This window comes from Pomacea canaliculata, linkage group LG6 (assembly GCF_003073045.1).
Source record: "Pomacea canaliculata isolate SZHN2017 linkage group LG6, ASM307304v1, whole genome shotgun sequence".
Taxonomy (NCBI): domain Eukaryota; kingdom Metazoa; phylum Mollusca; class Gastropoda; order Architaenioglossa; family Ampullariidae; genus Pomacea; species Pomacea canaliculata.
The window spans coordinates 8,191,894-8,215,159 of record NC_037595.1 but is presented as its reverse complement, the minus strand read 5'-3'; the positions used below and the strand labels follow the sequence as shown (position 1 = coordinate 8,215,159).

At 37.0% G+C, this 23,266-nt stretch overlaps 2 protein-coding genes across 2 annotated transcripts; both read left to right on the top strand.

The window, feature by feature from the left end:
- Positions 1 to 21: 21 nt before the first annotated feature.
- Positions 22 to 5,604, top strand: LOC112565914 (parkin coregulated gene protein homolog). Its single transcript, XM_025241798.1, has 5 exons — positions 22 to 286; positions 1,927 to 2,061; positions 2,534 to 2,705; positions 3,748 to 3,897; positions 4,112 to 5,604. The coding sequence occupies exons 1-5, from the start codon at positions 167 to 169 to the stop codon at positions 4,270 to 4,272; spliced, it is 738 nt and encodes a 245-aa protein (XP_025097583.1). The 5' UTR covers positions 22 to 166; the 3' UTR covers positions 4,273 to 5,604.
- An 8,818-nt stretch (positions 5,605 to 14,422) lies between these two features.
- Positions 14,423 to 21,189, top strand: LOC112565913 (cathepsin L1-like). Its single transcript, XM_025241797.1, has 9 exons — positions 14,423 to 14,573; positions 16,685 to 16,882; positions 17,472 to 17,614; positions 17,823 to 18,014; positions 18,276 to 18,467; positions 18,914 to 19,085; positions 19,209 to 19,314; positions 19,580 to 19,693; positions 20,377 to 21,189. The coding sequence occupies exons 2-8, from the start codon at positions 16,726 to 16,728 to the stop codon at positions 19,686 to 19,688; spliced, it is 1,071 nt and encodes a 356-aa protein (XP_025097582.1). The 5' UTR covers positions 14,423 to 14,573; positions 16,685 to 16,725; the 3' UTR covers positions 19,689 to 19,693; positions 20,377 to 21,189.
- Positions 21,190 to 23,266: the final 2,077 nt, after the last annotated feature.

Sequence of the window (23,266 nt, the reverse complement as noted above, 5' to 3'; positions counted from 1 at the left end):
AGGGCAATAAACAACAATATCCGGGGAACGCAGTTGCTTGGTAACCGACGCACCGACTCCATGTTTGCTCCTAGCAGGTTCGAAGAGAAAGATCTCCGAAGTTAAGAAGATTTCTTTTGGTAGTTCAGGTTTACTCCGTTGAAGAAGGATACATATAAATCTCAGGATGATAAAGGGCCAGTGTAAGCATCAGGAGCACTTCAAGAAGGTAAAACGAAAGCCAAAGGAGGACGAGACTGTTGCGTTCACCGCAAAAGGCAGTGTACACTACAAACTACAGAAACCGGTGAGTTTGATTAAATGCAAGGTTATCACACTTGACTTTCGAAATGATGGCAGCCGTTTTATTTTTGGGTTTTATTATTTCAAAGATCTAAAGGTAAACTCTAGTTCTTGTAAAAATCTTGAATACCGTGGCAGCGCATTTAAGTTGTGATTACTTTTGTTCTGGATGTGTGGCGTTTGTCCATAACGCTGCATGGGCGACAGGTAGATTATTGTGTTCAGTTGTATGGTTTGCTAAAATCTTTTTTTAAGCAGTTAAAATGGATGAAAATAAAACCCAAGATATAAAACATGCTTTTCAGTGTTTTGCATTTTTTCAAACTTAATGTCTGTTTTAATTGTGATGTCATCTTGTAGTAATCAAATACATTTAGCAGTATTTAAGTCAACAGTATGGAAAAAGTATTTTTGGTTAGAAAACACAATTTATTAACGTTAATGTTTACTTTAATCTGATCAATATTTTGCAAAAAAAAAAAAAAAAAAAAAAAAAAGATAAATGCTGTTTTTCGCCATGGAGACACTGATTGTCTTAGAAATATTTTTATCCTGAATACACATATGTGGCTTACAGAATGATGTCACTATAGAAAAAGAAGCATTTATCTTTCTGATGAGTTATCTTGTCTGATGTAAGATATATTGCCTCATTTAGAACATGACTTCAAAATAAAAAACAAGATATGCAAACAAATGTAGAGCTATATATATGTGATTGTTTCACTTTAAGGTTTTTTTTTTCTTTTTTTTTTTGGTGAGTTGCAAATTTTGTTTTAAATGTTGTGTTTATATTTAAATTCAGTATACTTATTTTGAAATCTGAAATTTATGTATTCCAATGTTTTTCTCATTGGATAAATTGTGTTAATAATAATTAAGTTCTTATTTAAACACTCTTTATGTTAAACATATTTGTACACTCAATAAAATGCATGCATAGTTTACATTGAAATTATCAAAAAAATTAATAAAATTTAAACCTAGATAAGCTTAAAAAATAAAATTAACTAAGCATAAAGCTTGTTATTTTTAAAGTAAGTTATAAACCCACAACTGTTTGACAGATATTTAGTGAAAAGTACACTAGAGATAAGTTACACACTTCCACTATGATATCATGTTATCTTCCTCTTACTAAAGTGTTTTTTTTAACTCATATCTCCTTAAGATACTATAATTGTAAGGATATATGTATTTCCTGTTGCGCTCTCTTTCTATCTCTCACCAATATGTGTAAGTACATTTGCACATATGGACATACATGCAAGTTGTGCATGAGAGCACACACACACACACACACAGTCTCTCTCTCATACTGTCACATAGCAGCAGTTAGATGAATATCTTATCTTATGAAGTATCTTAACACCAGTGTCAGTTTATTTTAGTACATATCTTAACAATATCATAAGTCAGTAATTAATGCACTTTCTTTAGTTTTAGCATGAAAACAGAACAATGTCTGAAATGTATTATTTCTTCTAATGTGCAAAAATGTGAATACTTATTAGCAATTAAACAAAATATGAACAGACAGAAATGTTATAACCAAAGAAACTGAATGACATTTGGAAAAAGACTGGATTTTATTCTGCCAAAGTATTTTTTTAAATATTATATAATCTGTTTCATCACCATCAGATTCAAGGACCTCCACCAGCAGGGGCTTTCAAGGCTCGAGAAAGTGCACCCACAAGCTTCAGGAAATTCTATGAACGTGGAGATTTCCCAATTGCACTTGAGCATGACACCAAGGGAAACAAAATTGCATGGAAGGTGCTTATGTCTAAGAGTATTGCACAGAAATAAATGATATGAAATCAGTATGTTTGTGTAAAATGTGATGCTTTGTTAATAAGGTAGCTTAAAAAGTATATTTGAAAGGTTTTAGGTATGTTATCTGTTTATTTGAGCTGTTGTTTGAGTTATTAATATGATTACTATTTTATTTAGGTATACCTTTACATGTCTGCTCCTATTAAGTGTACAATAATGATATAATTGTCTCATGATATATCTTTAATCTTTAGACTATTCAATCATTTGCCTGCCCAGCATAGATTTACTTGAAGGGAGAGAGATAAAATCCTTTTGATAAATCTGATTTTCTTGCCTTTTATTCAATACTATAATAACTTCTGAAACATTTTGACCAAATTATGAGTCCTTCAAGAAAGAAATTGGGAGAGTTAACAACAATTTGTATTTATACAAAACATTCAGACATGCTTTGATTTTTGCTTTGTAGGTGGAGATTGAGAAGCTTGACTATCATCACTATCTTCCTCTTTTCTTTGATGGCCTTTGTGAAACAGAGCATCCTTGGGAGTTCTTTGCTCGTCAGGGGGTGCATGATATGTTGGAGCATGGTGGTTCAAAAATTTTGCCTGTAATTCCCCAACTTATAATCCCTATCAAAAGTAAGTATTATAAGTCAGTAGCCAGAGAATACACACAGATCTGGGCATAGGCAGTAGCAATTAAGAATTGTTTGTAACTCAGTTAAATCAAATCAAACTTTATTTTCTGTTCAAGGCAGTCCCAATCAGAAATTTTTCTTTTGCTCACAATCAATACATATATACAAACATAATATAAGCAATTCTAGATGCATACTCATATAAACAAAGCACGCATACATACACAAATGACATTGAACACACACACCCTCTCATACGTACACATGAACCTCCTGAGAAGGATGCCAGGTAATAGCCCTTCCAAACACAAAGAGAGAAAATACAAAGACAAATTGAATTTTAGTGTTATTCTCTTTTATGCAGCACATAGGAAATACTTATTTCTTTTCAAGTAAATACTTATAATAAAAAATATAAAATTGCAGTTGCTGTAAGAACTTCAGAAATCTGTAGCAGCTATTTTCAGATCATTCTAGTAAGCTCAAGTAATTGTTTCTTTTTGTGATAATTCTAGAGTTTGCTGCACTTCCGATTTGTTTTAATTAAGTCATATTGAAGTCAACAAGTATTAAATTACCTTAGCTGCAAAAAATGTAGGAATCACTTATTCTTCCATTGGTCTAGCATGTTTACCACAATTCTATAATCCACCTGTAATATTTGGAGTATTTTAAGCCTTGTCTTTATCAAACAAGTAAAGGAAACTGAATGTGCATTGTCCTGTTTTGCTGAAAACTCTAAACTGACATCTTAGGCTTAATCAGTCACTTCTTTTTCACTGCAGCTGGTCCTCCAAGGTCACTTCTGTTCAGTCAGAAAATTCTTTGCACAAATCAAAGAATAAAAGTAGTCTCATAACTGCTAGGGACTGAGGTATTAGAAACCTCACTTGTCTTGGAGGGGAACTTTTTGTGCCCATCTCTTTTTTCCCCCTGCCTTACGTTTCCCAGCACTTGAGAAGTCAAGTAGCCAGACTATCTACCTTTCCTAGACAAATCATGACAAAGCTACAATATATGCCTATGCTGTTCTGGTTGCCCAGGTGCCCTTGCCATGAGGAACCACAAGGTATTGTGTGTTACACTCAAGATTCTGCAGCATTTGGTGGTTTCAGCAGAAATGGTGGGTGAGGCCCTTGTGCCTTACTACCGCCAACTCCTTCCAGTCTGCAACATGTTTAAAAGCAAAAACAGTGAGTGCCTTGATTAGCAGAACAAGAGATTAAGAGATGAAATTGAAATGTTTGTTTTCTTTACAGACACCATGTATTTGAGTTTTGAGTTATTATGCTTTCCTAGCTCCTGTTAGTAATCTTTTTTTAACTGAAGGTAAACAAACTACTGGCAGCCTTTTATTTTTAATTAAAAATGTCTGTCTGTTACCTGTTATCTGCTTCTATTTTGCAGAAAACTGTGGTGATGGGATTGACTACAGCCAACAGAAACGTGAAAATGTTGGTGACTTGATTCAAGAAACGTTGGAATGCTTTGAAAAACATGGCGGTGATGATGCCTTCATCAACATCAAGTATATGGTTCCCACATACGAATCTTGCATGCTCAATTGAGGTCAAAGAGACAACATACTAGCAATTCATTTTATGCCTCTGGGTTTTTTTTTCTTTCTCACCAAAACGTTCTGTCCTTGAAATATTTGAGTCTGTCATTCAGGCGGTTCTTTTTCAAAGATTGTAGAGGTGATATAAAGCTTGAAACTGGGTGCAGAGCAATAAATGCACAAAGCAGCTTTGTGAATCCTGTCAGTGCTAGATTGGGCCTATATCTTGAGAGACCACTAATTGTTATGACTGGCAATAAGAGGCAACTCACACTCAGTTTATCAGCTGTGGTTTTTATTTCTTTCCTGTTTATCTGCCCTTGCTACTTTTGATGACAACTATTACAAGAAGCAGACAAGAAAAAAAAAAAAAAAGGCAAATGTGAAAAACGAGTATTTTGTTGATATGAAGTCTTTATCATTCTTTTTGAGGTCGTAATATCTTTACACAAAGTTGTAATTATTATTATGTACTGCAGACCATAACTTTACACGGGTGAGGTCAGTGAAATATCCCGAATCTTGTGATAATAAATATTTTATATGGGGTTTCAAATGTATACTGTTTTATAAAATGTTATTGTGCATCTGACATCTTTTTATCTGTGTAACAGACATTCATGACCAAAAGCACCTTGCTGCTTGAACTATCCAGGAAACTTTAGAGCAGAAATGGCATAAATTAATGTGAGGATCCCTAACATTTGTTTGCAGATAGGTGCATCTAGTAAATATGTGTATAGAGTGATGTCTTTATCTGCATATTGCAAAAGGTGAATCTGTATATGTATCTACAAATCAATTTAGATACGGCTAATGCTAAATGGCATTTACAAATACCTGGACCAGAGCAACTCTTCTATCCACATGTGCATTGATATAATGGATATAATATACACACAAATCCACAAAGGTTTCTTTCCCTTTGTCCTCTGCAACTCTTTCATTTTGACATTTTGCTCTAGCAATAATGTAAATTTCACAACAAATTTTTTCAGTCAGCAGTGTTTAAAACTTTCTACTTTAGGTAAAATGATTTTAGAAAGTATGGCTAGAGCAAACCATAATTCTTGATAGTAATTCTGTTTATTAAACATCTTATTAAGATTGAAATAAAGATAACTATATTCTTAAGCATCAGTTACATTTTAAAATTAAAGTTATCTTTAATATTGATACTATTTATATGATCTTTATCCTCACAGGCTGACATATTGTTTTTGCTAAGGTTTATTTAACAACAAAGATCAAGTGAAAGGTTGATTGACACTAATAAGTGCCATCAGTACCAGTTGGCTGTGTAAATATATTACTTTGCAGAATTAAAGGCCTTGCATTGCCAGTGTTGCATTTTATATATGTGTGACTGTAATTTCTATTTTCATTATAACTGAGTTTTCTTTATTTTTACAGTTCTTAGTTGGCATTTTAAACAATACTGTTCCAGGCCTATTGCATTAAATTTAGTTTTCTGACTAAGCCTTAGACATAACCAAACCTAGAAAAGATCTTACCTACAATGTAAACAGAAATCCATTTTGCACAAGCTAACAATCACTATAGATAGACCCACATTTCTCAACCGATGGTACGCGTACCCTTTGGGGTACAGCAAGAGTTATGCAGGGGTACATAGCGACATAAGCACACGCCATTATGAAAATAAGTACTTTTATGTGAGTACACGGCGAAGGGTGTCTGTGGATATCCTTTCACCCTAATTGGGGGTACAGTCGCGAAAAAGGTTGAGAATCTCTGCTATAGAGTCACCATCGGTTAGTCTTAGTTCCTGACACTCTGGTGCCAATGTATTTCTCTAATACAGATTTTCCCCTATAAATACATGAACAATCCAGCTGGAATTTCTGCTTTATTGAATTTTCTGTATAAGACACCTTAATGTTTTTGTCATCAAAGTGGTGATCGAGATTGCTTTAAAGCTGTTTTGTACGTTGTTCTTTTCACCAAGTGACAATGTCACATCTACATCCTTTGAAGCTATGTCAATCCTTTTTGTAGATAATTTTGGCAAAATTGTCTAAAGTCTTTTAAAAAATATTCTCCAGAAATGCTTGGGACCTTATCAATAACCAGCATATCAGCACGACCTACAGCAAAACATCACGCTAATCCCTAGATGGGAATTAAAGGGAGGTAAGAGTCAATCGTCCGTGGTAACAGGAACTGAGTCGCCTCCCTTAGTATTGCTCGCCGCATATGCATCCTTTGCTAATGCTTGGGAAGAATTGGATAGACTCTTGTGTTTGCAAGCATGCACGAAGATGAAGAAATAAAGTATGAACAGAAAAGTTAATCTGTTACACCAGTGATGCACAACCTACGGCTCGTGGGCCATATCCGGCCCGCGAAACTTCTGCCCACAGTGCAGGAAATCGGCATGTTAGTAATAAAAGAAGACCTTAAAAAAAAAACGAAAAAAAGGAAGAAGTATTTATCCCTACGTAGGGGCGTCTCTCAATCTTTTTTTCGATGGACGAACATTTCGATTCAGTGCTCTGACTTGGTGTCTCTACCCTTGTATGTCAAAATCTGATTACCGCATATTGATTTGCATGAGAACCTTTATAATTTTTTTTTTTTTTTTTTTGCCTATCGCCGTTTGAATAATAAGTTGAAATTTATCTCCTAATTTACCACCTTTCGGCGCTCTTTGTCAGTGACGACACTATGATCGGCACTCGTCCAACTTTCAATCCCGAAACGTCTGGTAAAGAAAGGGAGAGGAGATGGGCACTGCTCTCACTAGCAAGAAAAGTGAGGTCTCAAACACATCACTCACCAAGGGACCTGAAATAGGTTAGGGGACGACCTTCTTACCTCGACTGCAGTGATGACAAACCAGTATTATACCAATAACTATTCGAGCTGGAATCTACAATGTTGAACAACTGGACTGTTCTTATGCACCTTGACCTTCCGGAGATACAATGGATCATGCTGTGGAGTGACCTGAATAACCCAGCTTAATGGTTACATTACTCGCCGCTTAATTCAGTTCAACCAACAGACGGTGTACTCGGCGCGGCTGATTTATATTCACGTGCAATTAAGTTTTGTGTGTCCGAGTCGATATTTCACACGTGCATCTCAAGGTCTGTGGTTTCCCAGTCACTATTCAGTATTTTAAGTAAGGTACATTTACAAAGTACAGTGGAACCTCGGTTAACGAACTTAATCCGTTCTGGAAAACTGTTCGTTATCCGAAATGTTCGTTATCCGAAACAATTTTTTCCATAAGAAATAAAGGAAATAGATTTAATTGGTTCCCAGCCCCTGTTGACTCGCTAATATTTGAAAGTTGCAGGCTATATAGGTATTTGTTTTAATGAGAACAGTTAGAATGCAATATAAATGAAGTTAAATAAACATAAAAAACATTAACGAAAGCATTCAAACATCAGAAAACTTGCCGTTTTGACGGCGTGGATGGAAGCAGGTGTGGTGAGGATGGGGTGGAATTACTGCTTTGATTCCCCCTCCATGAACATGTGACATTATAAAATCGGGGGTAACCTTTTTCTGTAGCTTTGAGGTTAAAGGAAAAAAACTTGTCCAGTGTCTGTTCCTTCTGCCTTTTGTAAAACTCTTGACATCACATATCCGACAGACACATGCCACCTTCATACTTTGAAATCATTTCCTTTTTCATTTGTTGGCCGCTTCCTTGTCATTACCTCGCTACCATTAATTGCTCTTAATCTTCTTTAATGCCATTATTGAGGATTATCTTATTAAAATAAAGCACAAAAATCACTAAATAAGAAGGATGCTCACAGCTAAGGAGCGACCGATCATAACTGTGTCTCGAGCGCGAATGATGACATGAAAGGTCGGTCACGTGTGGTTCACGTGGCTGTTCGTTATCCGAAATTTTGTTCGCTATCCGAGACAAACTTTTAACGAAATTTTTGTTCGTTAACCGAAATATTCGCTATCCGAGGCGTTCGCTAACCGAGGTTCCACTGTATTTCAAACAAATACAGTTAACTATCATTACCCGTCATAGCCCCGCACATCTCCAGCCTAACAACAACAAACAGAAATGTACTTTAAAATAATGAGTGTGTGCAGTATATTATAGCTTGTACACCTAAAAAATAGCTGCTCACGGGATCGATGTGGTCGTCGACTTTTGGGTACTCCAGAAACTCAAATATAAATTTGGATCCTTTCATTACAATATTCCTAAATACAAATACCTCTAAAGAAAGAAAGACTTTGCTTTGTAGAAGTCATGATAGAGGAGACTGGTTTCATTATCTAAATAAGATGGATTGATTTACGGTTTACAAAAATCGTCCAAACACTTCCTAAAAGTTCTTTTATTCATTACCCAAAACAAAAAGTTACTACTTGAAGTGTCTCATTCAATCAATTACTAGAAAAATTGTAAGCCTGTCTAAAAGGTCATAGCTGTGTATGTTGAGTGTGTATATAAATTATAGATATAATTAGTAGTGTGGAACGATTCCAGATTTGATTGTTTTCACATATTGTCATGAATAAATTTGTCGAGTGTACGAATGTACTTGGGAACCCTCTTGCGTGAATAACACTTTTACTCCATGAGATAGTGTGTTGCCCTGACACACAGCTCAAGCGGCGCGTGACCGGCTGGTTTGACGCATGTATGTAACACACGGTGTAGAGGTCACATGCTAGAAGTCACATGCCTGCCGCCCGCCCTCCAAACAGACACACGTCGTACACTGTCCCCCATCCTACAATAAATGGAGCGTTTACGTCAGCTGACTGCTTGGGGTGGTGGTGGAGTAGGATGACAAACAACACGTGATACGCCCCTCTACAATTATAGGATTGTCGCTAAGTAAGGTTTGTACAGGGAGTACTTGACTCTAAAATCTCTTGTCGGGGTCTCTGAATGCGGTTTATAACATATGTTGTATAAACTTGGTGGAAACCGAACAAAAATCCATTCCATGTATACCGGCTATATGTCCACTAACTGTTACAAGAAAACACAAAGAGCGTTTCAGTTAAGGTAATGGTATGCAGACGAGGGAATTATTTTGCTTTTTTTCTAAATGAGAAGATGAATGTGTCCGATTTAATACATTTTATTATACGCGTTAGTGCATCTATCTCGTTCACCGCCAACTCGTTGCAAAATGCAATGGAGTCTCTGAACTGTGTACAATAAGAGGCTCGATCAGCACAACTTTATTTCGTGGCTTATATTTCTCACGAGTCATGATCGAGTTTCTCTGGTGTGAAGTCGGTTACAGGCCTCCAAACCTTCAACTATGCCGCCACGCTACAGCAATCGCTCAGAAAGTAGAACAAGCAACAGACAGTGCCTCGAGGCTAATTCACCTGCATAGTCAACAGGGTTAGCCCCTCGATAGGTCACGCGAATGTCATGCTGCCTTTTACCTCAAGCCATGCAGTCACAACGGTGCCTCGCGCGAAGTAGTCAGCTGACATTTTATAAACATATCTCCTGAACAATTTAGCCGACGTGTTATGTACATGTCCGATCTTGTTTACCGATGCATGTGATAAGACAATGGGATTTTTTTTTTAGGTTATATAGATGATTCGGCACTTTAGTCATATAATTAGTTACCAACACGCTTGTCTGTGCGTCTCTCTTTCTCGAAATGCTTGCCAGGGTGCCCTGCATACCTTCTTCACAAACTCCAGAAAGTACAGAACTCCTCTCCATGTGGTGCTTAGAGCTAGGACACGGGGCCATGTCACTCCTCTCCTTCGTTTTCTACACTGAGTTCCGTTCTCGCATTCAGTACAAACTGTCCTTGCTGTGTTTTAATTTCTTTGTTGACTGTTTCTCTGAACTTTCTTCGTTACGTCCCAGCTTGACAACTCCGCTCCTCGTCTGACGACCGTCTCTTATTCCTGTCACCAGAACAACAACATATGGTCACGGGAGTTTTAGTTACTGTGCAGTGAAACAAAATAACTCTCCCTTTCCATCTCTGCCACCTACCCACTATAATGAATCATTGAAATGTGCATTGAAAAACGCACCTCTTCGATCCTTACTCCTCACAACAGCCCATACAATTCTAGTCCTTCCGCTTATTGCAACATCCCTGCTCGTCTTCCTTTTGCAAAATCACGATACTCTAAGTTCTTGTTACTTGGTTTCTCTTTGGGTTTTTTCTCTTTTTTTAAAAAATTATTTGTCATTGACACTGTTGTTTATTCTTCCTTAGTTCATAGATTGTTGCTTGTTCTTCTGTCGCTCGTATGTTTCCCATGTCTCGTTCTTGTTCTTGAGCGCTAAGAGCATGCTCCTTAGGAGTGTGAGTATGCGCTGCACAATTTGGGGTTTATTATTATTATCTGCAGGCAAGAAGAAAGCTGCTAAAATATTTGTAGACTTCAAAATTTCTGCGCCCTTTAAAAAGCAGTACTTTTCTAGCTAGTATGTATTTCTACAGTACTTTATGAGAACATTAGTATGTTTTGTACAGGCATTGATGCCAACAGAAGTGGGGAAAATCTTACTTAAGAAAACTGCTGTTATAAACACATTAACTGGCATGTATCAAGTAAAAAAAAAAAAAACAACAAAAAGTTAATAAAAACAATTTATATGAAAATTTGGACCTTGTATGATCTTAAGTCTGGACAAATCAAAAGTACATGTTGTATATTTTAAACAATAAACTAATATAATCAGCAAACAATTAAATTATAACTCAAATTTGGAAGCAATGGCTGTATAATTCTAATATTAGCCTCGAGAGATTTGTAGCGCTACTCAAAGAGTGATCGAGTCATTTCTATTCCCCATTGCTACTTTGGTTTGTCATTTGGCTGGTGGGTGATAACTGAGGCGATATCACAACAAGGTAGTCAGTCCTGACTGAACCAAACGCCAAAAACAGCCTCTTCCCCCCCGCGTACTTAGAGCGAGATCTGTGATGTGCAATTGACCCTTGACCCACAAGTCGCGATCCTCTTGTTGACAACACAAGGGTTTTGAGTTGTGCCCTTTAAAAAAAAGTTGATGAATAAAAACCATATAACAGCAAGGGTTTTATGCAAATATGGAAATGATTACAGAAAGGGGATATACCTCTGACCTGACCTAAGGGGATCATTCTTGACAGCCATGTACTCACCCACCTTTCTCCCTTTTTCTCTCCCCCCCCCCAACACATTAACAAGTAATACAGTGGAACCTCGGTTAACGAACTTAATCCGTTCTGGAAAGCTGTTCGTTATCCGAAATGTTCGTTATCCGAAACAATTTTTTCCATAAGAAATAAAGGAAATAGATTTAATTGGTTCCCAGCGTGAGAACAGTTAAAATGCAATATAAATAGAGTTAAAATAAACATCAAAACATTAAGGAAAGCATTAAAACATCAGAAAAACTTGCCGTTTTCACGGCGTGGGTGGAAGCAGGTGTGGGGAGGAAGGGGTGGAATTACTGATTCCCCCTCCATGAGCACACCTGACATTGTAAAATCGGGGTAACTTCCCTTTTCTGTAGCTTTGAGGTTAAAGGTAAAATCTTGTCCAGTGTCTGTTCCTTCTGTCTTTTTTGTAAAACTCTTCGGTAATACGACATCACATATCCGACAGACGCATGCCACCTTCATACTTTGAACTCATTTCCTTTTACAATTCATTTGTTGGCCGCTTCCTTGTCATTACCTCATTACTATTAATTGCTCTTAATCTTCTTTGGAGCCATGATTGAGGATTATCTTATTAAAATAAAGCACAAAAATCACTAAATAAGAAGAATGCACATAGATAAGGAACGACTGATCGTAACTGTGTCTCGAGCGCGAATGATGACATGCTGGTCGGTCACGTGTGGTTCACGTGGCTGTTCGTTAACCGAAATTTTGTTCGCTATCCGAGACAAAATTTTAACGAAATTTTTGTTCGTTAACCGAAATATTCGCTATCCGAGGCGTTCGCTAACCGAGGTTCCACTGTAATAATAAAAATACTCTCTCTCTCTTCTGAATGTCTCGCTTTGTCTAGATCTGCTCGTCGTGTACCTACACCAAAGGACCGTTGTCGGCAGGGTTACCTGATATGTCAACAGCAGCCCCCAGGCCCACGCCCCTGCTTCCTCTACCGTGTTTCCTCAACAATAAGACCGCATCTTATATTAATGTTTGCTCCAAAAGATGTATTAATGTTTATTTTCATGGGATGTCTTATTCATTCAAGTACAAAAACCTACATTTACTGTAGTACAGTCATGTCATCTTTCTTCTGGAACATCGTCATAACTCTTCGAACCCTGAATTCCGGTTTGAATTTCTTGCTACTCCATTTACCACTAAATCGTTGTCCATTATAATTTATATTATCAGTTATTTTAAGCATTAACGTATTAAAATTATTTATTGATATATTCATATCATTTCTTTATAATTCAATACGTCAGTCGTATATGAACAAAATCTGTCCTTCAGGCTTTTGTTTGGGGTAGGGCTCTTATCACGAGCATCCTGAAAAAAAATCCTAGAGCTTATTTTAGGGGAAACACGGTACACAATGTTCACATTCATCTTTTCTATTATACTTGAAAAATCGCCTTCGAGAAAATAAAAAATAATAAGAAAAGAAATAAAAACCACCACTGCCCCAATTTTCAATGTATAAGCATAAATCTACATATACAGTCGTAAAGACGCTCGTGTACGCTCTCGCGCTTCGCTCGGCTCTGTGTGAAGAGTACCCGAAGTGACAAGTGCCGTAAATAATGGCAGACGTAGGAACGATTAGAGGGATGAGCGCGTGATACCCTGATTACGACCAGCTTGGTGTCACGTCTCATCCGCAGACATCGTCTTTGTCCCAGCAGACGCGTCAAAGATAATGACTTATTTTGGTCGACGATGGCGTGATTCTACGCCGTTCCTTCAGTGGTTAGAAATATTTCCTCGTGATGCAGATAACAAAAATTCCTCGTTGTGAGCTATCTCTCTGTACTCTGTATTTCTGTACAAGAGGCAGTTTCCCGTTCAGCAACACGGATACACGTATTTATAAGTTGTTTGTGCTCTTCTCGACCTTTGCTCGGCTTCCGTTATGCACACTTTCGTCAGTCACATGCACGTTCATACACTATTAAATATGATGCTTGTGACCTCTGATCGAGAAAGTACATTGTACACGTTTTGTTCTCTCAAAAAAGAAAAAACAAAATCCCTTCCCAACACACACAGCCGACAGTGTTTACATATAACACACACACAGCCGACAGTGTATTACTATATAATACACACACAACCATGTTTCATGACAGATGAGGACAGGGTCAGGGACGGAGGGACCATGTGATGTGCGGGTCCAGCTGTTGATTTGTTGAACCTTTACAGACCTGAAACCACTGATGACGCCATTGTCATCTGCAAGGCATGGGTGAAGATCGGGGTCGAGATAGTTCATGCAGGAAATGTACCATAGAGTGGAAGGGGGGAGTAGCAGTAGGAGGGCCAGGACAAAGGTATCGATCGATCGACAATTTCAATGCTCGATCATTAAGAATTCGATCGCTTTTTCACTAATTTGAGCTTGTATGCATATTAGTGAGCAATTTCAGCTTTTTTAAATAAAACTTTTCAATGTGTGTGCTGCGTCGTGGAAGAACTTCCACGATTCTCTCGATCCATTTACAGGGTAGGCTGGTATGTGATCTCGATTTGTATTGTTCAACGATGGACAGCACTAACTTTATATTTGTTAATTTTTTTCTACTCGGGCGCGGGGCACGTGCACGCGCGCTGATCTCTACCTCTCACACAGACACAATACAGTATAAGTGAATGAATGGTACTTGCTTTGAAATCATAATATTGTCCTGAAAGTCAAACGCCTACTATTGTTTTCTTCCCTACATTGAATTTTTAATGTTTCTACGTGACCGTCATTGGTTATGTAGGTCCATATATATATATCATACAAATTTCACAACAGGTCAACACATATACAAATCTCTGGTGTCGGTTTATTCACTACAAAACCATATCTCCGCGAAATGAACTGTCCGTCCTCCTTATTAATATACAGTTTTTAAACAAAGGGAATACAGGTTAAACGCAAACAAAGGTACATCCCTGATAAGAAACCACAGAGCTAAAACTACTTTTTTCTCCATATCAGTGGAAGAGCTGGCGTCAACCAATCAAATGCGAGATCGGGTCCCACATGACGACGGTTTCCGCTTTGTGCATGACATCAGTCTCACATGACTCGGACTCCATATGAAGCCAAACCCACCGCCGACTTGCTCACACAGCCCTTAGAGCACGGAGCAGACAAAGGAAAGGGGTAAGATTCTTACCTGATTATGTTGATTAAGTCATTGTCAAGCCTCCACTTCGCTGTCGATTAGATAACGGGTGCGAGTCGCTAAGCTGACCTTGTGAGCTCCGACCTGGGATGTCGGATAGGTTTGTTTGGGAAAGCAGAACAGAAAGTCGGAGTTGACCCGATGAAGCTGACATATTTACTTATCTTTTTCTTGCGAGTTTTGTCAGATTTTATATTTGGTTTGGAAATACGCATAATTGTATATCGCTTTTTTATTTTTGAAAATACGAATTTTTCTAAATTTACAGAGACTTTTGAACCTAACGACATTTTTAAAACTCTGATTTAGTTTTAACTTTAGAATATTGCATAGGAAACTTTAATTGACGCTTTCTTATTTAAACCTGTTGAATTCAGCAGACCGCGGCACATATAAACTTAACACGTAAGTGCGACTTGGAAGGTAACCGGATGCAGTGTTGAGTACTATACTTGTTTTTGCATAAAATTTCTAGAGTAATACTTGGGGTTAACAACAAAGAGGTCAAACAAATGTGAGGAAGTAATAAATACACATATATTAAGTAGAAGTTGTTAATTGCTATAAAAATAGGCGTCCCACTTTGTTAAAAAAAATCATTTACATCTGTGATACTGTTTAAAACTGACAGAATAAAAATGGTTAAGCTCCCTTTTTGTGGAGAAAATATTTCATTTGACCATGGAGTTGGTGACTTAACTGTTTAATTGATAGTGTTCTGTTTGAAGGCCTGCTAATTTACTTTCCAGAGTGGCATTTCATTGCACATCTTTTACTTCATCGCTCATCATTTAAGCAGTTATATAAAACCCTATTGCTACAAGATGCTGCAACCGCTTAAAAGAAAGGCACTGGCTTAAATCAAATTTATGGGTCTTGAGAACTTTATTTTTGTTATCACAAGCCCATTCTTTCACATGGAGGACTGGGATTAAAAAAAAGTAAATAGTGGAAGGCAGTACAACAATTTTTTAAAATTTGAAAACAGCAGTTATGTTCTTAAAGAGGATTTATTCATTGAGATGCTTCCTTCAATATTGATAGACATTTGAAAAAAAAAAAACCTCAACCCAGCCAAAAACCAACCAAACAAACTGAAGCTTATGCATGACATAGGTAAAACTATTTCACAGAAAGTTTTGTATTGCTGCAGTGTTGTTAGCAGTTTTGCTGACTGTCCAGCATTACCTTGATTTATAGCTTGAACTCTGTAAAGAGCAGGAAAGCTTGCAGTCTGTGGAAAGGCCTAGCTTATTAGAAAGCTAAACAAATTTTTTCGGGTTTTATCTTGCCTTTGAAAAAACAAGGTACATGTAGATTGTTGGCTTCATTTGTGCAAGGATATATACAAATTCTACTCGGTACAAAGGAGAGTTGTTCAGTTTTGCAATGCCATTCTATTTTTCATGCACTGAGATAGTGAGCCTGGCAATATCTTCTACAACAATGGCCATATTTAAGCATGCGGTAGCTACAATTAAACTATTACTGTTTGTAATCTTATACACCACACTAGTATTCTCCAGTTTGCTAACTTTTTATCACTACACAATCTCCATATCCGGCATAACAGCGAGACTGGGGTCAGCTCTCAAGTGCAGTGGTTCAGAGGCATCATTTGACAACACAGCACTTCAGTACTGTGCTTTATACAAGCTCAAGTAAATGGTGACTTTGGAACCCAAAGTCACATATGATTCACAATGTCGGCATCTATCATTTAAGCCCTACTTTCATCATTTTACTTTCTTTTCCCATTAAGCAACAAACAAAAGTACCTTTGAGTAGAAAACCAAGCAGAGTATAAGTGTTGTGCTTTTTTATTTTTAGGATCCTTCCATTTTTTTTTCCAAAATCTCTCTGTGGTTGAAACACAGAGAAAACAGTCTTTTTCTTATGTTTTCTTGTATTCCTAAGTAGATAAATATAACTCTCTATCATCCTTTTTCTTTGTAATCTTTTGTTTCATTGATTCTTATAATTATGAGATAGCCTTTTATCTTAAGCTGTATTTTAAGCCCTTTACCTTAACCTAAAGAACAGAAACTGGAAAGAGTTAAATCAAAACTGAACTTGTCTTGTTGTTCAGGTTATTATCATCTGTTGAAGAAACCACCATATAACTTCAGAATGTATGCAGCTGTGTTGGTGGCATGCCTCGTAGCAGTTACTCAAGCACTGCCACAGAGTGTCCAGATGTTTGAGATTGCACCTGCTAAAAAAGCTCCAGTCAAGCTGAGATATGACCCTTATGAAGAAACCTGGGCTGCCTTTAAACAGAAGCATGGCAAGTTTTTTTAAAAGCATTGCCAAGATTTTGATACAGTGTATTGACAATGCATCTTGATATTGCCTTAATCTGGTACCCCCATAGTAATATAGTTGAAGTATTAAAGTTGTGATAAAATACATAGTATTTTTATTCTGAATGTTTTGAATATTTACTTGAAATGAGCGAATTTAAATATTTCCCTTAATTTGTCTGCTGCCTAAGGATGTTTGCAAATAATTGAAATTAAGTTTGTGGACTAAGTTTTTTTTTTTTTTTTAAGGTGCACTGTCAGTAATAGAATTAACACAGAGCTGTTGTCCCAGTATGATTTCTGCTAGGAGAGTTTGTTTCTAAACAGGAAAACTTACCCAGGAAACAAGAAAAGGGTTATTAAATAGACAACATACATTTCAAGTTTTTTAGGGGAGGGGGGATGGAATGTTACGACTTGGCCTAAGGGGAGATCCATTTAAGGAAAATAAAATATTTAAAGCTTTTACAGACAAATCACCTCCAGAGCTCATAGTCATGGTCATTGACAATCTATCCATGAGTAAATTTGATCAGACTTGAATGATAATGCAAATGGGTTTTAAAATAACAGGAAAAACTTACTCCACTGGTGAGGAAGAGATTGATCGCATGAAGATTTTCCTGGACAATGTGAAGCTCATTGAACAGCACAACTGGGAATACTTTAACATGAAAAAGTCCTATTACATGGACATCAACCAGTTCACAGACATGGTAAGCAGCAATCCAAATCTGTAAATAATAAATTCTCAACATTTTATTGGTAAATATTATGCTTATCAGGATCTTTATTTTCTCCTGACACAAAAAATATTTTTCAGTGCCACATTTTCATGTACATATTTTCATACTTCTAAAATTAGCAGGCAGCTGGGCTTCAAAAAGGTGTCTTGGTAAAATTTGTTAAATTTTGCACTTGCAGACTTTTGAAGAGTACAAGAAGTACAACCGCCTGCAGGCCCGCGATTCATCAAGAAATGCCACCATCCAGTGCACCCAGTTCCAGCCTCCACTGAACTGGCTCACACCTGCAGAGGTTGACTGGCGCAAAGAAGGCTATGTCACACCTGTCAAGAACCAGGGACAGTGTGGTTCCTGTTGGTCTTTCTCCACTGTGAGTTTTTCTGGTTAACGTATGCTAAGGGCAGAGAGCTAGGCAATTAAACAGCCCTTTACCTTGTTCATTGATGGCTTTTGATAGAGTCTGTGGCATGTACAAAGAGATATAGAATGTGTTCACAGTATAATCTCATCTTAAGCTAGAATTTTTAATTTTCATGTCATAATTTAGATAAATGCTCACATCAGTTTGGAAGAGAGTGTCTGGTTAGGTACTAAGTATTGGGTATTATTCATTTGCTTCTTACATTGGCAGACCGGTTCCATGGAGGGTCAACACTTCCGCCTGTCCAAAAAACTGGACTCCCTGTCAGAACAGCAGCTGGTGGACTGCTCTGGAAAGTTTGGCAACCAAGGTTGTGATGGTGGACTCATGGACCAGGCCTTTGAGTACATCAACAGTGTAGGAGGGCTGGAATCAGAATCTGATTACCCCTACGAAGCTGTGGTAGGATTTTGTTTTTTAAGGATGAACTTTGCCTCATTGAAATTTAATCTGTGAAAACTAAACTAGCAGAAATATGTTGTGATTCTCAAAGACCCAGATGTTATAAATACAATGAAAATGGAAGTTTATATTGCAGTAGGTGATCTTAAAAGCGAGAGATGCTGTTAGACTGTTTTAAAATAATGCAAGAGCTAAGATAGATTTTATTGACAAGCCCAGCAAAGATATTTCACTGCTTTGCTTAGGTGAAAAATTACTGTGGATAATTTTCTCTGCATCAGAAATGTGGCCAAAAAATTCAAATTCAAAATCCAAATAAAAAGTTCAAAAACTATCTTTTAAAACAAACAGGTATATGAAAAACATAAATATAAACCTAGTGAGTTTCCTAAAGAATGGAGAACTATTTTAGAACTAAACATTTTCCTCTCTGTAATTTTCTACAGCAACATAAATGCAGCTTCAAAAAAAAAGAGATTGTGACAGAGACCTATGTCAAAGGCTGTCAAGACATTCAGTCAGGAAGTGAGAGTGACCTCATGCAGGCCGTGGCAAGCCAAGGACCCATCTCTGTCGCTATTGATGCAGGGCATCCGTCTTTCCAGAGCTACAGTGGAGGTAAATTTTCACACATCACGTATGATAAAGTTGGAAGGAGTAATCAAATAAACTTGCATCATGGGATAAAAGATTTGATATTATAAGCAGCAAGTAGTTACCCTATATATTCTGTGTTTTCAGGAGTCTATGATGAACCAGGGTGCAGCTCGTCAGAGTTGGACCATGGTGTTCTTGTAGTTGGCTATGGGAGTTCCAGTGGCCAGGAATACTGGCTCGTGAAGAACAGGTACTTCATATTTTCACACCATACACTGTACTAGAATGAGAACATGTGAGAATGTGCTTCAGAGCAAAGTCTGAGGAGAATGTTAGACCTTGTACTGAGAAAGATGCAGCCAGCAATTTAAGGTTCAACCATAGCACAAGGAGGAGGTTGAAGACCATTAGCTGAACTACATCTGATTTGTAGGTCACAGAATTCTACTCCTAGGTTATGAAAGTCAGTTTTGGTTGCTTTGAATGAAAATAACCTAATTTTTTGTTTTTCGTAGCTGGGGAACATCTTGGGGTGATGAAGGCTACATCATGATGGCCCGCAATAAGGATAACCAGTGTGGTATTGCAACAGCTGCAAGTTTTCCACAGTTAAGCAGCAGTTGATGCAGGTGGGGCTTGCTGCAGAATGTTTTAAATGTATGCATTTTTAAAGAGCTATGTTTACTCAGCCACAAAGGTTGCAGATATTTTTGAGCATCTTTTTTAATACCTTTCCCTTTTGTCTGTCAGCTTCATACAACTTCAAGGGAGGCCATTAGAGCGCTTTTTAAATAGTAAATTAACAAAAAATCTGGATATCATGGAGGGGCTTTAATTTAACTCCTTTATTGAACTTTCTCATCCTACACCCCTCCATCGTACATGTTACATTGTTTTGTAGACAGAAAAAAGTAGTAACCTTTGGTATATTCCAGCTAGACTATTTAGTTGATTTAGTTGAGACTCGTGTCTTTCAGTAGCATTTTTCATGTGATCTGCATCCACAGAATAAGTCTTAAGTCGGAAATTGTAGATTTTAAAATGTACAAGTTTTGACCTGTTTGACACTGAAGTTGTTCTTCCAGTCCTAAAGCTGAGTGATCTATAAAGGTTTGAAGTGTGCAAGTATGGTAGCACAAAGTTGATCATCACTTTTCTAGGCCTCTAATATGAAACTGCTCTGTGTGACTTAAGACTTATTTCATGGTGACTGGTCACATGTTTTCATGTGTTACTTTGTGATGCATATTATTGTGTCTTAACATGCATTTTTTAACAGTCTTTTATATAATGCTACTTTTTTCCCATACAGTTGCCTTGAGTGCTGCTCACCGCAAAGTAAACTTGAAGATTGTGATAAGAGCTGAGGCTGAATGGATAACAGACTTGGAGCTTTTCTTCTTATGTGCCATTTTTTGCACTTTTTTGAAACTTAAGATTAGAAGGGAGAACTCATATGTTTACTTGTATGGGTTAAGGAAAAACTTTTAGTATGGGGAGAAATATAACAAATCATTCCATTTGTTAAGCTGCTCAGCTTTCAACCCTTTAGGGAGATCAGATGCCATATTTGATTGTGACCTGTTTCACACATCTGTTAATTGTCCCGAAGATAGACTTGATCTACATTTTTTTTCTTCGTAGTATTTCAGTCTGATCACCAGTACCTAGGCACATCCCTTGCATTTTCTTTGACATTTTATTTTGTCTTTAAATTGTACATAATGATTTATGCACAATTTTCAAAATGATAGGAAACTTGGGCAACTCATTGGATGTCAAAAACACAGATAAACCTTTATTTTGAAGAAATTGTAAGAGACATTACTTCAGATCTGATTGTGCACCTCTTAAGTTTAAAAAAAAATATCAAAGTTGTGATGAGCTATTTTTGTCATACTGGTTTCAATACATAACCAATGATATCACAATAGTTTAGTTTGTTTTTGCACATCTATGATGTTTCAAATGGTGTCTGAAACAAGCTAATGTGAGCTTCAGTGAAATAATTGTGAAGAAAATGTGTGGTTGCAAGTGAGTGTGATAATTTGTTCTGTTTCAGACAAATCCTTGTTGTGGTGTGATGTGATGAAAGTCTTTTAATAAAGAATTTTTTGGAAAGGTTTTTATTCTGTATTTCATGTGGATGAAAGTTCTTTGCAGAAGTATAAATGTTTGAAGGGGACGAAGCTCAGAGTCTGCAGGTATGAGGACTGGTTGCGACCTTCACTAATACTGATAAACCTGATCTATTGGAGGGTTTCGATTCCATTTGCAAATTTCCACCATGGTAATATGTTATAGAGTACTGATATTTATGTAATTAATAATGTTCTGCCAAATTGTAGCCATAAGTCAAGGTTTGCTGCACTTGCAGACAGACTACGCTTCTAAGATAAAAAAAAAAAATTGAATAGCTTGAAGTAGGCTTTGCAGTCTTTTGTGCACAGCTAACTCTTGCCACAATGTAAGCTTGGCTTGGGTGCTGTGCACACACACAATTATCAATTTATTTTCGCTTCAGTATGATACCTTCATTAAATATTGTCAATATTTTTATTAGTTTATATGAGATCTTGTGCATGAAGAACTTTAAGCTTGAAGTGTATTATTGAAGAAACTGGCCAGTTCTTATTGTTGCAGTATTGTAGGAGGTGGGCTACTTTTAAGTGGCTCACCCTTTATCAGATTGTATTGTTTTCTTTCCTCAGCTTACACAGTGAATAACATGTACTTGCTTTATGCTGGTTATTTAAATATGGTTACATAAGAAAAGAATCTTGAGCACAGATTGGTTTAGGCTCTTAAGGGTTCTGTCATTCCTAGGTAAAAACTGCAGATACATCAAGGAAACATCTTTAAAATGGATCTAAAAACAAACTTGGGACCTATGTAGAAAAAATGCATGCTAATCTAAAAAACATTTAGGATTCTACAGCTCAATATATATGTATATGGGTGATATAGGAGCCCTAAATTGTATTCCGAGGTTAACAGGCAATGGTCCCAGTAAAAAAAATACACTTTTCGCAGGGGGTACTGCCACCCCTCCCGCAAACTTCATTACAAAGGATCCAGATGTTCCGTTTTTGTTTTTTTTTAAAGTGTGCAGTTATATCCTGTAACACACACACACCCTCTCACACACTAACCATTGTTTCAGAGAACAACTATGTTGCAAGTGTGCGACCCCTTGCTGATATCAACTGGTCAGCTTGTATCCATTCATCTTGTAAAATTAATACACTCTTATTCGTCTACGAAATGATCAGTCGTTTAATCAAATTCTCTTTTTGTACAAAACCATCCTAGATCGTGCTGCGGATTCATGTTGAAGAAAGTGAAAATGAAAGTGGAAACTTCAGAGGAAATGGTGCTGGTGTTGTGGGGCAAGTCAACTCCAGGTAAAAACGCAGATCATGGTTGCTTGACCCCGTTACATGAGCAGTCGTGTGCTGAAGGAAAACTCTACATCGGGAAGTAGAATCCCCCAGGGACCTCTGTGTAGATATGGATTTGTGTTTGTTTTGTCTGCTCTACATATTAACTGTCAGTTAAACAGAACGGTTCTGGGAAAAACGAGGAATCAAATAGACTAGAATGTCAGTCAATCATGAACGTCTGATGAAGATGGTTTAATAAAGTAACAAACAAATAAAAAGACATACAAATGAGGAAACGAACAAACGAACGAGTAAACAAAAAAATTAACGAACAATCTAATGTATACGAAGACAATTGAACCAATATATTTTTGCTGTTATCTTTACCAGGAAGTTTCAATGATGTTTCCGATTTCCGTAAGAAAGTTTCATTATACCTTATCTATTGTCAAGGTCTCAAGGACTAGGATATATTATGCTTTCTTTATTTATTGTCAGGGAGAAAAGCGGAAAATTTTAAGGAAATCCCAAGTTGACGGGATCTGACTGTGGCTCCAGGAAATCCACCTCATTTGCTAATCCGTTCACATGATATCGTTTTTTTTTTAATCGAAAAAAATAAATTATTGAACAACTCTCATGAAACTCACGCAATCATTAACGATCTAGTATATATACACATAAAACAACGCCAGATGACCCTTACCTAAATAACTGGAGTAGAGATAAGACAGCATCAAGGAAAAAACTATATGACAACAGGACAGGAAAGAGGGACACGTGAGGAAAAAAAGTCCTGATAAGATTTGCATGAATCTG

Coding starts and splice junctions, on each gene's coding strand:
- LOC112565914 (XM_025241798.1), top strand. CDS start 167: ATGATAAAGGGCCAGTGTAAGCATCAGGAGCACTTCAAGAAGGTAAAA. Junction 2,062..2,533: donor GAAACAAAATTGCATGGAAG/GTGCTTATGTCT, acceptor TTTGCTTTGTAG/GTGGAGATTGAGAAGCTTGA. Junction 2,706..3,747: donor ACTTATAATCCCTATCAAAA/GTAAGTATTATA, acceptor CTGGTTGCCCAG/GTGCCCTTGCCATGAGGAAC.
- LOC112565913 (XM_025241797.1), top strand. CDS start 16,726: ATGTATGCAGCTGTGTTGGTGGCATGCCTCGTAGCAGTTACTCAAGCA. Junction 17,615..17,822: donor TCAACCAGTTCACAGACATG/GTAAGCAGCAAT, acceptor TTGCACTTGCAG/ACTTTTGAAGAGTACAAGAA. Junction 18,015..18,275: donor CCTGTTGGTCTTTCTCCACT/GTGAGTTTTTCT, acceptor TTACATTGGCAG/ACCGGTTCCATGGAGGGTCA.